This window comes from Cylas formicarius, unplaced genomic scaffold, assembly GCF_029955315.1.
Source record: "Cylas formicarius isolate icCylForm1 unplaced genomic scaffold, icCylForm1.1 PGA_scaffold_8__14_contigs__length_24414737, whole genome shotgun sequence".
NCBI lineage: Eukaryota > Metazoa > Arthropoda > Insecta > Coleoptera > Brentidae > Cylas > Cylas formicarius.
This window is the reverse complement of record NW_026844361.1, coordinates 16,656,765-16,668,103: the sequence shown is the minus strand read 5'-3', so window position 1 is coordinate 16,668,103 and position 11,339 is coordinate 16,656,765. Positions and strand designations below refer to the sequence as shown.

The 11,339-nt window shown below is 34.7% G+C and overlaps 3 protein-coding genes across 9 annotated transcripts in view; 1 reads left to right on the top strand and 2 right to left on the bottom strand.

Moving 5' to 3' along the window:
• Nucleotides 1-12: 12 nt before the first annotated feature.
• LOC132705860 (uncharacterized) lies at nucleotides 13-1,502 on the bottom strand. Its single transcript, XM_060676795.1, has 3 exons — nucleotides 1,173-1,502; nucleotides 791-946; nucleotides 13-551 (listed from the first exon to the last, which is right to left on the bottom strand). The coding sequence occupies exons 1-3, from the start codon at nucleotides 1,398-1,400 to the stop codon at nucleotides 18-20; spliced, it is 918 nt and encodes a 305-aa protein (XP_060532778.1). The 5' UTR covers nucleotides 1,401-1,502; the 3' UTR covers nucleotides 13-17.
• Nucleotides 1,503-1,575: 73 nt separating this feature from the next.
• LOC132705861 (uncharacterized) lies at nucleotides 1,576-4,917 on the top strand. Of its 2 annotated transcripts, XM_060676797.1 has the most exons (3): nucleotides 1,576-1,713; nucleotides 1,775-2,178; nucleotides 4,304-4,917. In XM_060676797.1, exons 2-3 carry the CDS (start codon nucleotides 1,881-1,883, stop codon nucleotides 4,501-4,503), a joined length of 498 nt encoding a protein of 165 aa, XP_060532780.1. In that variant the 5' UTR covers nucleotides 1,576-1,713; nucleotides 1,775-1,880; the 3' UTR covers nucleotides 4,504-4,917. The 2 variants fall into 2 exon arrangements, with proteins under 2 accessions (XP_060532780.1, XP_060532779.1); XM_060676796.1 differs by having other exon boundaries at nucleotides 1,668-2,178.
• LOC132705857 (protein strawberry notch) overlaps nucleotides 4,561-11,339 on the bottom strand; it is a 35,457-nt gene continuing 28,678 nt past the window's right edge. For all 6 annotated transcript variants that reach the window (XM_060676783.1, XM_060676784.1, XM_060676789.1 and 3 more), the window contains 3 exons: nucleotides 9,344-9,520; nucleotides 7,727-7,997; nucleotides 4,561-5,155 (listed from right to left, as the gene is read on the bottom strand). In XM_060676783.1, the coding sequence (XP_060532766.1) occupies nucleotides 5,067-5,155; nucleotides 7,727-7,997; nucleotides 9,344-9,520 (537 nt within the window). In that variant the 3' untranslated portion in view covers nucleotides 4,561-5,066. The remainder of the gene's footprint in view (nucleotides 5,156-7,726; nucleotides 7,998-9,343; nucleotides 9,521-11,339) is intronic.

Below are 11,339 nucleotides of genomic sequence, written 5' to 3'. Positions count from 1 at the left end.
ACAACTGCTTAAATCATTTATACCGCTTTTAGAAACAACCACACTAGTATGGCGCCAGCAAAAATTTTAACGTACAAAGGGTGAGTCTTCCAGTCTTCAACCAAAGAGGTATGAGGTATCAATGCAGTTTCTTTGCCTTCTAATCTATGCAGAGAGTTGACAACTTCATTTATCACTTCCCGAGTCTTCACAACTTCCTCAAAAGTACTTTTATTTGAAATCACTTCCCCTTGTTCTAATCTATGCAGGGAATTGATGACTTGATCTATTGTTTCACGAGTCTTCACGACTTCATCCAAAGGCGAGGCAACTCCACTCAACCGTTCATCAAGTAATGCCTTAAGTTGTTGTTTACGAATTGTCGAAAACAAGAATGCTAAAAGTGAGCCAATCAGACTAAGAATGATGCCTAAATATTTTGTATATTCCATTTGTGCTCTTTGCTTTTCATGAGTATCCCTTATCGCGTTGGTAAAAGCAGTAAAAAGTTCTCTTTCCGTTTGATCATAATCTTGAAATGTTCTGGAGATAGTTTTCTCTAGTTTTAAAATCTACATAAAAAAAAGTTATTGAAACTCAATAAATTTCCATTTAATGAGAACCAGACAAATAAACCCAATATTAAAATCACAGTTCATCTAACCTTATGCATTATCCCCTTCATATTTTAAAACCCATTCTATAACAAAAATGTGGGGAGAAGAGCAGATTTTCATTTTCAATTTCTAAGAAAATGGAGTTAAACCTTTGTCTGGTCTCTCTGGAATTGATTAAAATATCGATATCTTACCTCCGTTTCTTTTTTCATTAAATCCAAAAATTTTTCCAAGTCATCTTGTCTCTTGATTTTATGGATTTCATCCTGCATTTCCATAGACTTATTCCTCACGTCAGTCAGTTGTCGACTTACCTCTCTTCTCTTTTCTTGTACATCGAGTAGCTGTTGCTAAGTAATAGAAAAATCTAATAGAAAAATGAAGTTCCTAGTCGTTGCCAAATAAAAATTACTCACTTTTAATAAACTCTGTATAAAAAAGAAGCAGGAATAAAAATATAAATCAAAATTTATATGATATAATAAATTACAAATGTACAAAATTAAAATGAAATTAAAGAAAAACCCTTTAATTTTACATCGCTGCTGTGTAAAGCGTAATATCACATTTACTTACCTGTAATGCTGTAACCCTATCCTGACTTAACTGAACTTTATCCAAGCCCACAACTCTCATATACCAATTATTTAACTTAAAAAATTTGTCGTTAAGAATGTCTATTTGTTTTTTTTTCGCCGCATTTATATAAGGCGTGGCTTCGGCAACGGTCTTGGAAATGCTTTTTCTTAGCGCGTCTAGGGTCTGAGCATTAACTATTTGTTTTAAAGGAGGTATTATTCTCATATTTAAAAGTATAAGATTTTAGTTGTAAGAACATTTTATAGGTTAACCACCATTTTCTTCCTGCTTGCGTTGAAGTTAAGGGAACTCGACCATGTCAGAAATAAGTAGTTTTTTACGCCTTTTTCATACGTTTTGAATATGGTTTATATTGAACATATTATTGTGTTCAAATACATCGCTTTCATACCTTCTGGGTGCATAAGTAATTCATTTTTAACGGCGTGACAAAAAATCTAAAGAAATCACGTTTACCTTTGGAATGTCAAAGTTGAAGCTTGAAAAATATTGAAAATTAAATTTTCGGTAACGAGAGGTAAATAAATGTAATTTTGATAGGTTACAGCTTTGGCTATTGCGCAAATCATGCTTCGTAGCATATTCGGTTTGATCCAGAGAATTTTGGACAGAGACAGAAACTACAATAACACGAAATCTCGCGCGGTCATCTACTGTCTCACGAACTCGGACGGTACCGTTAATATGGAGTTGGAAATCGACGGAAAAACTAGAAAATCCATTAGGGCGGCTGAAAATCCGCACCTCGAAGCTAGAAACTCGTTCCAAATTACAACCGAGCAGGGCGACACGGTAACCTGCAAGCATTCACCTGGTTTCAAAATCGTCCCGAAGAGTACCAAAGATGAAGAGGTAACCGGAAGGGTTACGTTTTCGAACAACGAGGCAACCGACGTCGAAGAAAAGGAGGAAGACTCTGAACCGACTGTCGGCGAGCTGTTGAAGAATTTCCCCAAGAAACAAGTCGACGTTTCCAAAACAGGTAAAAAAACGCACCTTCAAACTGGAAAACGCGGAATATTTATAAGTTTTCTGAAAAAAATACTGGGTGTTGTTGAAATGACGTCGCATAAATTAATGAGCGCATCTGAAGGCCATGTTGATGGCGAATCTGTATTTTGTTCTGTCCAAATTGGACGTAACCTTATCGGGTCTAATAAAACAATACCGTGGTGTTAATAATATAACAACGCTGAATCGGGTTTCGCTCATACCTTCGCACCATATTCTCAGAGAGCGGCCATATAGTTATTAGATAATATAGTGTATAGTATACAGTAATTAATGCACCGCAGGTGGCTATGACATTTTCGTATATAATCATCTTTCGCGCATGCGTCACCTCCTCGCTGAATTGCGATATTTTCGCCATTTTTTCTGCAAATCATTTATTTTCATAAAAACACTAGGTCTGTACGATCCGAACATTATTGGCAGCACCGGAGCCACTCTGTGCCATTGTTGTTTTCATTTTTGGTGTTGGGTACCTTTTTGTTTTTGAAAAAACTTGTTTTCTGTCAAAAAAATAAATGTGTCTTTGCAGGCTGCCTTACGTAAAAGTTCATTTAAAGGATTTAAAGGTGGTTTGTATAGGGCTTCCATTACGCAACGTGTATATTTTCTCTTCACAGTTTCACTCCTTTTGCCTGAATATTTAATATGACTTAAGATATTTTGAGTAAATTCCGGCCCCAAAAGTGTCGCATCCTAACTTATTGAGGATTTGTCAGCGACATTTTAAATGCTGTACATACGCATGTTATTAAATAACTCTTCTAAAATTGTTTTCCTTAGTTGCTTCATAAGTTCATCATAGGCCAAGACACCGATGAAATTCATTTTTCGTGTGCCAGCCAAAGTCTACTGGAAGGCAAAACATTATTAAAAGCAAAAAATGATATTTCAATTATGTCTGCTACAGGAAAACTTAAAAATTGTAAACAGCCCAGTCTCCACAAATCCCCTTGCTCGCAGTTAAAGCTGATTTGTAGATAAATTGCAAACACATTGCACACACAAAGTGTGTTAGGTACGCTTAATTGGATTTTTTACTTCAAAAAATATAAATTTTAGGATAATTGTTATTTAATCTTTCTTGAGCGACATCCATCAAAGTAAGCAATTTGTTTTGTGTCTAGATTTGAACCTTTAATGTTTAACACTCGGATGAATCTCACTGAATTGTAAAATTGCAAATTGGTAAAGTTGTCCAAACAATATACAGTTTTTACGACACAATCCGGTATTTAACTTTGGTAAATTTTTATGAAGGTCTAATCTTGCTTGGGTTTCTCTTTGTAACATTCAATAAATACATTCGCAATTCCACAATGGCATTCCAGAACCGTACTTCGATACTTCGTGTATATAAATGCTCGAATTTCTGGGATTTCTCTCAAATATCTTGCCCTCCACTCCGAAATTCTTCTTGCTTTCATCAAAACTTATTGATGGTTTTGTAATAAACACCAATTCTTCGTACCAGCGCACGCAAAGCCTCGGGGCAACAGTTCAAAACACTATGCAACTCCATGTAAAGTTTTAATTGTTAAAACAATATTCTTCTGATACGCATCATATATAACCATGTCCGGCATGGTGCATGGTCAAGTAGACATTTTGGGACCCCACGATCTATCCGCGTTCGTCTTTCTTGGACACCATTCACAACCATGTCACGTATTGTGGCATACGGTGTTTTATTCAACTCGGACGTTAATGTTATGGCTCTACTTTCCACAGATGTTGATCTCAGAAACAAAAACAAATTTAAAATTATCATCGACAACCATTTCTTCTTCGCTGGACATCGCAAGTGACTAACAAAATTGAATAATATTAGTATATGGTAAGAAATAAATTATAATAAAATGTGCATGGCATCTCACTGAGTGTTGAATAACAGTAGGTGTGGTATACAACAGGCGGATCTTAAACATATTCCAAAGTCAAAAACCAAAAAAGTTGGTAAAACCAGTATATGGTTTGGTGCACTTTAACATTCAGTGACATCGTAGGTATTTTAAAAACTTTGGAACCACTGTTAACAATTAGCTCTGCCATTGGTCCTGATTAAATTATATGTCACTGAATTAGCTTTCTGTTAGAGCGAGACCAAATCTCGATGCTGCTAAAGCAAATACAAAAGATGAAGGCCGGCCTGGAGAGGTTACGGGACATCGCGATGCAGTTCAACTGTTCGGAGAGATTCAACGAAGATTTAAGCTTCCTGATGACCAATCTGAAGCCCGAGTTGCGAGATGGCGATGAAGACTCTACCGATCACAACCTGTCCTCCGGTTTCTAAATTCTTGTGTGAAAATTGTCGGGTGTCGTGGGTGGATATTGTAATAAAAACGCGACGTTTAAGCGGTTTCTTCTCGTCTTTCGTTATTATTATAGTGAACACATTCATAAATTATACACTGGACTTCTCACTAATTCGGAAAAATGAAAAAGACCACGTCTCGTTTCACAGGAGGGGGAGCGTCGGGGGCGAAAATTTAAATAACAAAAAGTCAACAAATAAAAATACTAAACATAAAACTACTTATATAAATTACATTATCAACTAGCAAATATAACTATTTTCACAGTGTTTACTTTTTTTATTTTGTAACTATAGTAACGTCGACCTCGGTCCGCCTCTCTCTCTCGCTCTCTGTTACAAAATACTTGGAATTTTCTCGCGGTTGCTTTTTAAAAATCCTACAATATATTACAGTCAGTTTCCGAAAACTAAAAGGTATAAAGTCTATATATTCGTGCCACACTGCCAGAGATACCGTGCCGTACAAAATACTTTCATGCCCTGTAATTGTTGCGAAATTAAATTAAAAATTAAAAACCCTATAAAACTCTCCTCAGTCTCTAGTCGAACGTCTTTTCTTCAGTTTTTTCCGCGTCTGAAGACAACGCATCGACTAACGGTTCTACGCAATTCTTCGGGATTAGCGTACCTGAAATAACACCTTTGGTTTGTAACATTTATGACCATAAATTAAAAAATAAATCAATTGACAAAACTCCATTATTAACTAATTACCAGGAAAGCAAGACATAAAAATAGTTCGCTTACTTCGGCATTCATTGGGAGATCTTCGGAATTGTTCGCCTCGTCGCCGCGCGATGATATAAATCGCAAGATGTGCCCTAGTTTACCCACTTATTATACTTTGTGTAATGATGATGATTTTGACTAATGCTCATTGAATTGTTTATGTATGAAAATAACGCATACCAAATATCAAAACCCAAAACCCAATATTTAAGTTGCAATAAATAATTCAAGTTGTGCTAGCCGACTATTCCTTTTAAACGACACTAAATGCGTGGGAATGATCGTGACGTCATAGCGCTGCTTTTAGATCAATACGGCGACATGTTAGAGGACTAAAATTATATTATTTACGTTTATGTTTGGCTGGTGCAAAGTGTGTTTCTATTTAATCTACGCCAGTTTGTATTTGTGGTTAGTCTGCTTTACATGATAATAATAAGCAACACAAAAACAATATTACAAATCGTGCCATCGTGTTTGGCTACAACCCGTAAAACGCGAAATAAACTTTTTATTGGTCCATCAGAAAATAAAAGCCGTCGTTTTTTGTTAACATTATGTTCAGTTGTCATTGTAGCCTTAATCGTCCAAACATTTTTAACTGGCTTCCTGATCTATATAAAATCAAGAACACTTTAAGTTATCAATGCTTTAAAATCAGTATTTAGGTTTCCACCAATTAAAAAAAATCCTTTTTTTTTTGTAAAATAATTAACACCTTATTTGATGGACCATTTGAATTTTAAAAACTAGAAAACTTTAAGCTGATTACAATATTATATTGCTTTAAAACTTGTACCTAAATTTTCTATAACCATATCTTTTAGCTTTAACACCGCGAACCTCAACAAAAGAAAAACTTTCGGCGCAGTGTAAGATGTCACCATAAACATATACCCACTACAGGTAAATTATCGGATTGACCTTTTAAAAAATCGGCTTCGGTCATTTTCAAAATTCTCTATTTTATACCAAACACAAGACTAAAATTAAAATGAAAACCACCAAGACGAACTCGTTGTCGTTTTCTAATAATGCCTTCTCTATGCTACCATCCGGCTGGCGCGTAGTCTAACGAGCGAATTGACGTCACAGCCGGTCACAGCCAATGACAGCGCGTTTCAAATCGGATTTAAATTTTACAATGTTTAATTGCTTGTATTTGTTGCATAGAACTAGGAAATTATTTTTTTTGCGAACTGTGGTTCTTTTAATAGTATAAACTTACTTTTAAAGGCCTATCAAGCGATTTCATAAAATTGATTTAGTAAGTACATCGTGCAACATTTCCAATCAATTTATTGCTCAATTTGAGTTAACTTACGAAAGTATTTTTAAGTCAGAAGAAAAAAAAACTAATTTCTCGTAAGAAGCACAAGACGAACCAACTGAAGATATCAAAGAAAAATATATTTTTTTTTTACCATCGATCGAGCACTAAATGCACTAGATGCTAGGTTTGCTTTGGTTGTAGTCAATAGAGTCAACTATTTTCAATTTGTATATAAAACACACTATTTAAAAGCCGTGGCTAAAAGATGTTATAAGAATTTAAATTCTATTGGCATAAATTAGGAATAACGAGCGAACGAAATTTAATTATTAAAATAAATTAATATTAAAATATTGAAAATTAACAATAATATTAACATATTAAAGTTAATAAATATTGCAAATGGGGAAAGAAGTTTCTCGAAACTAAAATTAATTAAGAAGTTTACACTTTCTACGACCGCACAAAATCAGTCTTACTGGTTTAGCGATTTTGGCAAATCAGCATGAAATTGTTGATAGAATAAACTTAAGACATAATAAAAAAAATGCAGAAATAAGTGAGAAACGCAAATTTTAGTTAGTTCATATGTTCCCCTGATAAAACATTTTTGTAACAGCATAAAAAGGTGCACTTTATTAGCATTTAGTTACCAAGAACGGCACTGTTTTACCAAAAATTACGTAATTGTAAGTACAAAATTGATGAAAGAAAAAAAAATTAAATAATGAGAAAAAAAACTGACTAATAACACTAAACAAGACCCCTCATACCACCTACTGCAGTTTTCTTTTGGATTTCCTATTTATGTTAGTGTTATGAATCAGACTTCAGTATTATCCTACATTCGATTTAACATATTTTTTTCTGCTACCTACTCGTAGGATAAATGACTTTTTGTAACCGCAGCGTATATACAGAGAATAAAAAAAAAACAACTACGGACTACACCTGCGCTTTTGTAGCATAGTATCGGAGTCTGTAATAAAAAGTGGTGGTTGCCATTTAATACTTCAAAGCCGGTCCCTCCCCCCAACCAGTGAGGCGGCATGTTAGGTATTATTAAACTGTTCTTTTATTAGTTCATTAGAACGTTTTTTTTGTAGATTTGTTAGCCGCCGTTTCCATATTTTTCGGACACCTTGTATATTAATTTTTAATCTTAATTTGAAAAATTCTTGCTGCGCATAAACTCACCCACAATCTTCAGATCTTCTTGAGTGCGGAGCCTTATCACCTGCATCTTGTTCTGCGCCCCGTTCCGACTTGCGAGCACGCCCTCTACCCTGCTCCACACCGACAGAACGCTCCCGCTCATGACGTTGTAAGCCCGCCTGCGCAGTCCCACCTCGCAGTCGTGACCGGCCGTGACGTTGCGACAGTTGCCCCGCCAATAAGCGTGCGAGCACGTATTCACCGACGAGTCGTACTGTTCCGTCCACGCTTTTTCCGCGTCCGTCGAGTCGACCTGAAATCGGAAATTTCTTTCTATTACTCTCTCGCGTGAACATTTTGAAAAACTGATGAAAATGATTAAATATTGAGGCGCAGGAAGTAGAAAAATCTCCTGGTCGAGGAACATGCGGGAATGGACAAACAACAATTGTCGAGACTGCCTGAAATCAGCTCGCCATCGTCGTTGCCAACATTCAGATCGTTTTAAGGGTGTAGTGTTAGCTGATGAAGCTTCACAATTGGTTCTTATATCGGGGCCTATCCCTTTTCTAATTTTTCAAAGAAACTTCGACAGGCTCATAGATTAATCCTCAATAACTCTAAAACGAAGTTGGTTATTTTTGGACGGGATACAATTGAGTTGTTAGTCCTATTAAAGTAGGTAAAAATTGAGGGTTAAGCATTCTGGTATTCTGTAAGTGTTTTTAGAAACTGAAACTTATATGCATACAGATGTGCTAAATAAAAACACAAAATTAAAACTTTTAGATACTTTGGTACCGTAAGTAATTATTTTGTCATAGTTTACTGGCCTGGTCAGGTCCAGAAGGACGAAAACTCGCTGCAAGAAGTGCAAAATTCTTGTTTGAGATTTGCATACAACTTACGGAAATATGATCGTATAAGCCCTGCCTTTGCTGGTTCAAAATCCAAGAGAGCTTTGAAATTCATTTTTGTCATTTGTTATACAAAATTTTCAATAGTTGGGAACTCGTGTATGCAAATATGCATCAAAGGCAAACTAAGTATTCCGAGCTTCTCAGAATTCCTTCTTTTATTCCTAACTTTTATTATTTTAAGAGGGCTTTATTTAACCCGTCTACTTTATATATATATATATATATATATATATATATATATATATATATATATATATATATATATATATATATATATATATATATATATATATATAATGCATCAGGTGGTTGCATTTAATTGTTGATAATTGTTCTTGTGGCTGTTCTTTTAGCGGAATAAAGACATTATTATTATTATCAATATTATTATTATTATCATGATTAATATTATCATTATTATTATTATTATTTTTACTTGACATGGCACAATAAGAAAAAGAGGATTAAATATTTCTGTAAAATATCTAACAATGCAAACTTGAACTCCCGTTGTATAACCAAATTTAGAACACTTCTGTTATGGCAAAGACAACTGAGTGCTCCGAAAATTATGAAAGTTGCTACCCGAAGAACAATTTTGAATATTTAAAATAAAAAATATATATTTCCGCACCTTCTTATATTTCTTCTCGAGTTCGGCTAAGCTTTCCAAATTATGAAAGTTGCTACCCGAAGAACAATTTTGAATATTTAAAATAAAAAATATATATTTCCGCACCTTCTTATATTTCTTCTCGAGTTCGGCTAAGCTTTCCTGCCGAAACTGCAAGCCGGTGTTCGGTCTGTACACCGAAAACATCTGCTCTTTCTTGCTCTCCGGTTTTTTCTTGTTGGTGGCCGTCCCGCCCGCGTCCACCGCCACCGCCAAGATGGCCGTGTGTTTCCCGTTTCGCACCTAAAACCCGGTCATAAAAGAATACCGTAAGTACATCGAGATACGGAGTGGAGACAAATTCAAATCTTTTTGTTTAATGTTCTTGCTCTATCTGTAAAAGGCGAATGGTGTTTAAATATTTTCGGAAATAAATGTAGCATGTAAGCATTTTAGTAAATTCGGAAGTGGTTAAAAATCGTTTTTGTAGGCTATGAGTGAGGCGATTGCCACCAGGTAACGTTTTTCGACTATCACTAAACAATTTTCTAAAAAAAAAAATTGTGACGATAGTCAAGCAAGAGCCAACAGCCTGAAAACGTTGAAATTTATTAATTAAACGCCAAATTAAAATAAAACCATGTTCACAACTTTTGTGCAATACTCAAATCAAATGGCATAAAATTATCCAGTAGCTGACATTATTACCACGTTTTAATAGCCTTCGCGGGTTTCCAATATTTAGTATTATCACTTATTTTTTCATTAAAAATAAACGGATATGTGGCAATTGTTTTTCAAGGTGACAATTTCAAAAACTCGAAAATAATTTTCAGCATTGTTTTGGCCGATTTTTCAAATTTGCGGGACCAATCGTTTCCGAATACCCCGATACACTGAGTGAAATTATCAAATTTGACTAAAAACATTCAGTTGCGGCAGAGACGAATCAATTATTTTCAGCTCTAGATCTGTATATTAGGTTTCTTTCAACCTACAGATTTGGTTCATTTTACCAAGAACTTTCAATGCATCCATCAGATTGTTGTAAGCCAGTGGATTTATGTAAATTGGCTGGAATAACTAAAAGTTGGTAGAAAATATTCATACACTATATTATTTAAATTTTCTCCTAGCGACTATTTTGTTTTATGTGTGTTTGTTGCTATTTGAAGTGACATAAAACGAATAATTAATTCTAAGTAATGCTTATCGGAAATTTCCAAAGACACTGACGAAACTTGGTTACTTATATAGTACTATTTGAATTATACTAACTCCCAAATTTTACAGATAATTGACAATTAGAAAATCACAATAGGAAAAAAACAAAGTGTAAAAAAAATAATTTATAATTAATAAGTACTAGGGAGAGAGTTCTATAAATCATTATTGAACTGTAAAACTTGGAGGCCTTAGCGATGGCTGTCAATAATAGAATATAACAAAAAATAGCTATTTTTATTTGTATTTTAACAACGAATACCGGCACATAGTTCTCTTACTTCAGTTCCGCTAAAGAGAGTTAGTGCCACTATTGAATTTCCCGCAGTTTTTAACGATCTTATGCGCAAAATCGGGACATAACGCAGTGTGTCTGTGATCACCGTAGAGTACGTAATGTTGGAAAAAAGCACAAAGAAGACGTGAACTCCTTATAAAGTCCAAGAAATGAGTAACGATGATTTTTTTGATTTTAAAAAACTAGTAATTCAAACTTTTTACTTTCATTGGGACAGCTCAGGCGATATTGTCAAAAAAAAATGATGCGTGTGTTTTCAAAGTAGAAAAAGATGCTCCTGACACATTTTTCTATAAAACAGTGAACTGACCACAGAAGCATAAAAATTACGCAAAGAAAAATGCGAACAGGCGCGACTTTTACGTCTTTTGGAAATACGAATCTAGACCGTGCTTATCGAGATGTTATATCAATTTCAAAGAAAACGTTTAATGTCACAGTCACTTTTATAATAGCCCGAACGGTGGCAAAGATTAAAATGTCACGGTTTTTTAGTTACTTTGGAAATAGTACTTTCTGTTTTTTTTTCTAAAAACCAGGTCAGTTGGTTGTTTTTTTAACAGTAGCTCTGTACCAAAAACTATGGGTCTGTTGTTTTTT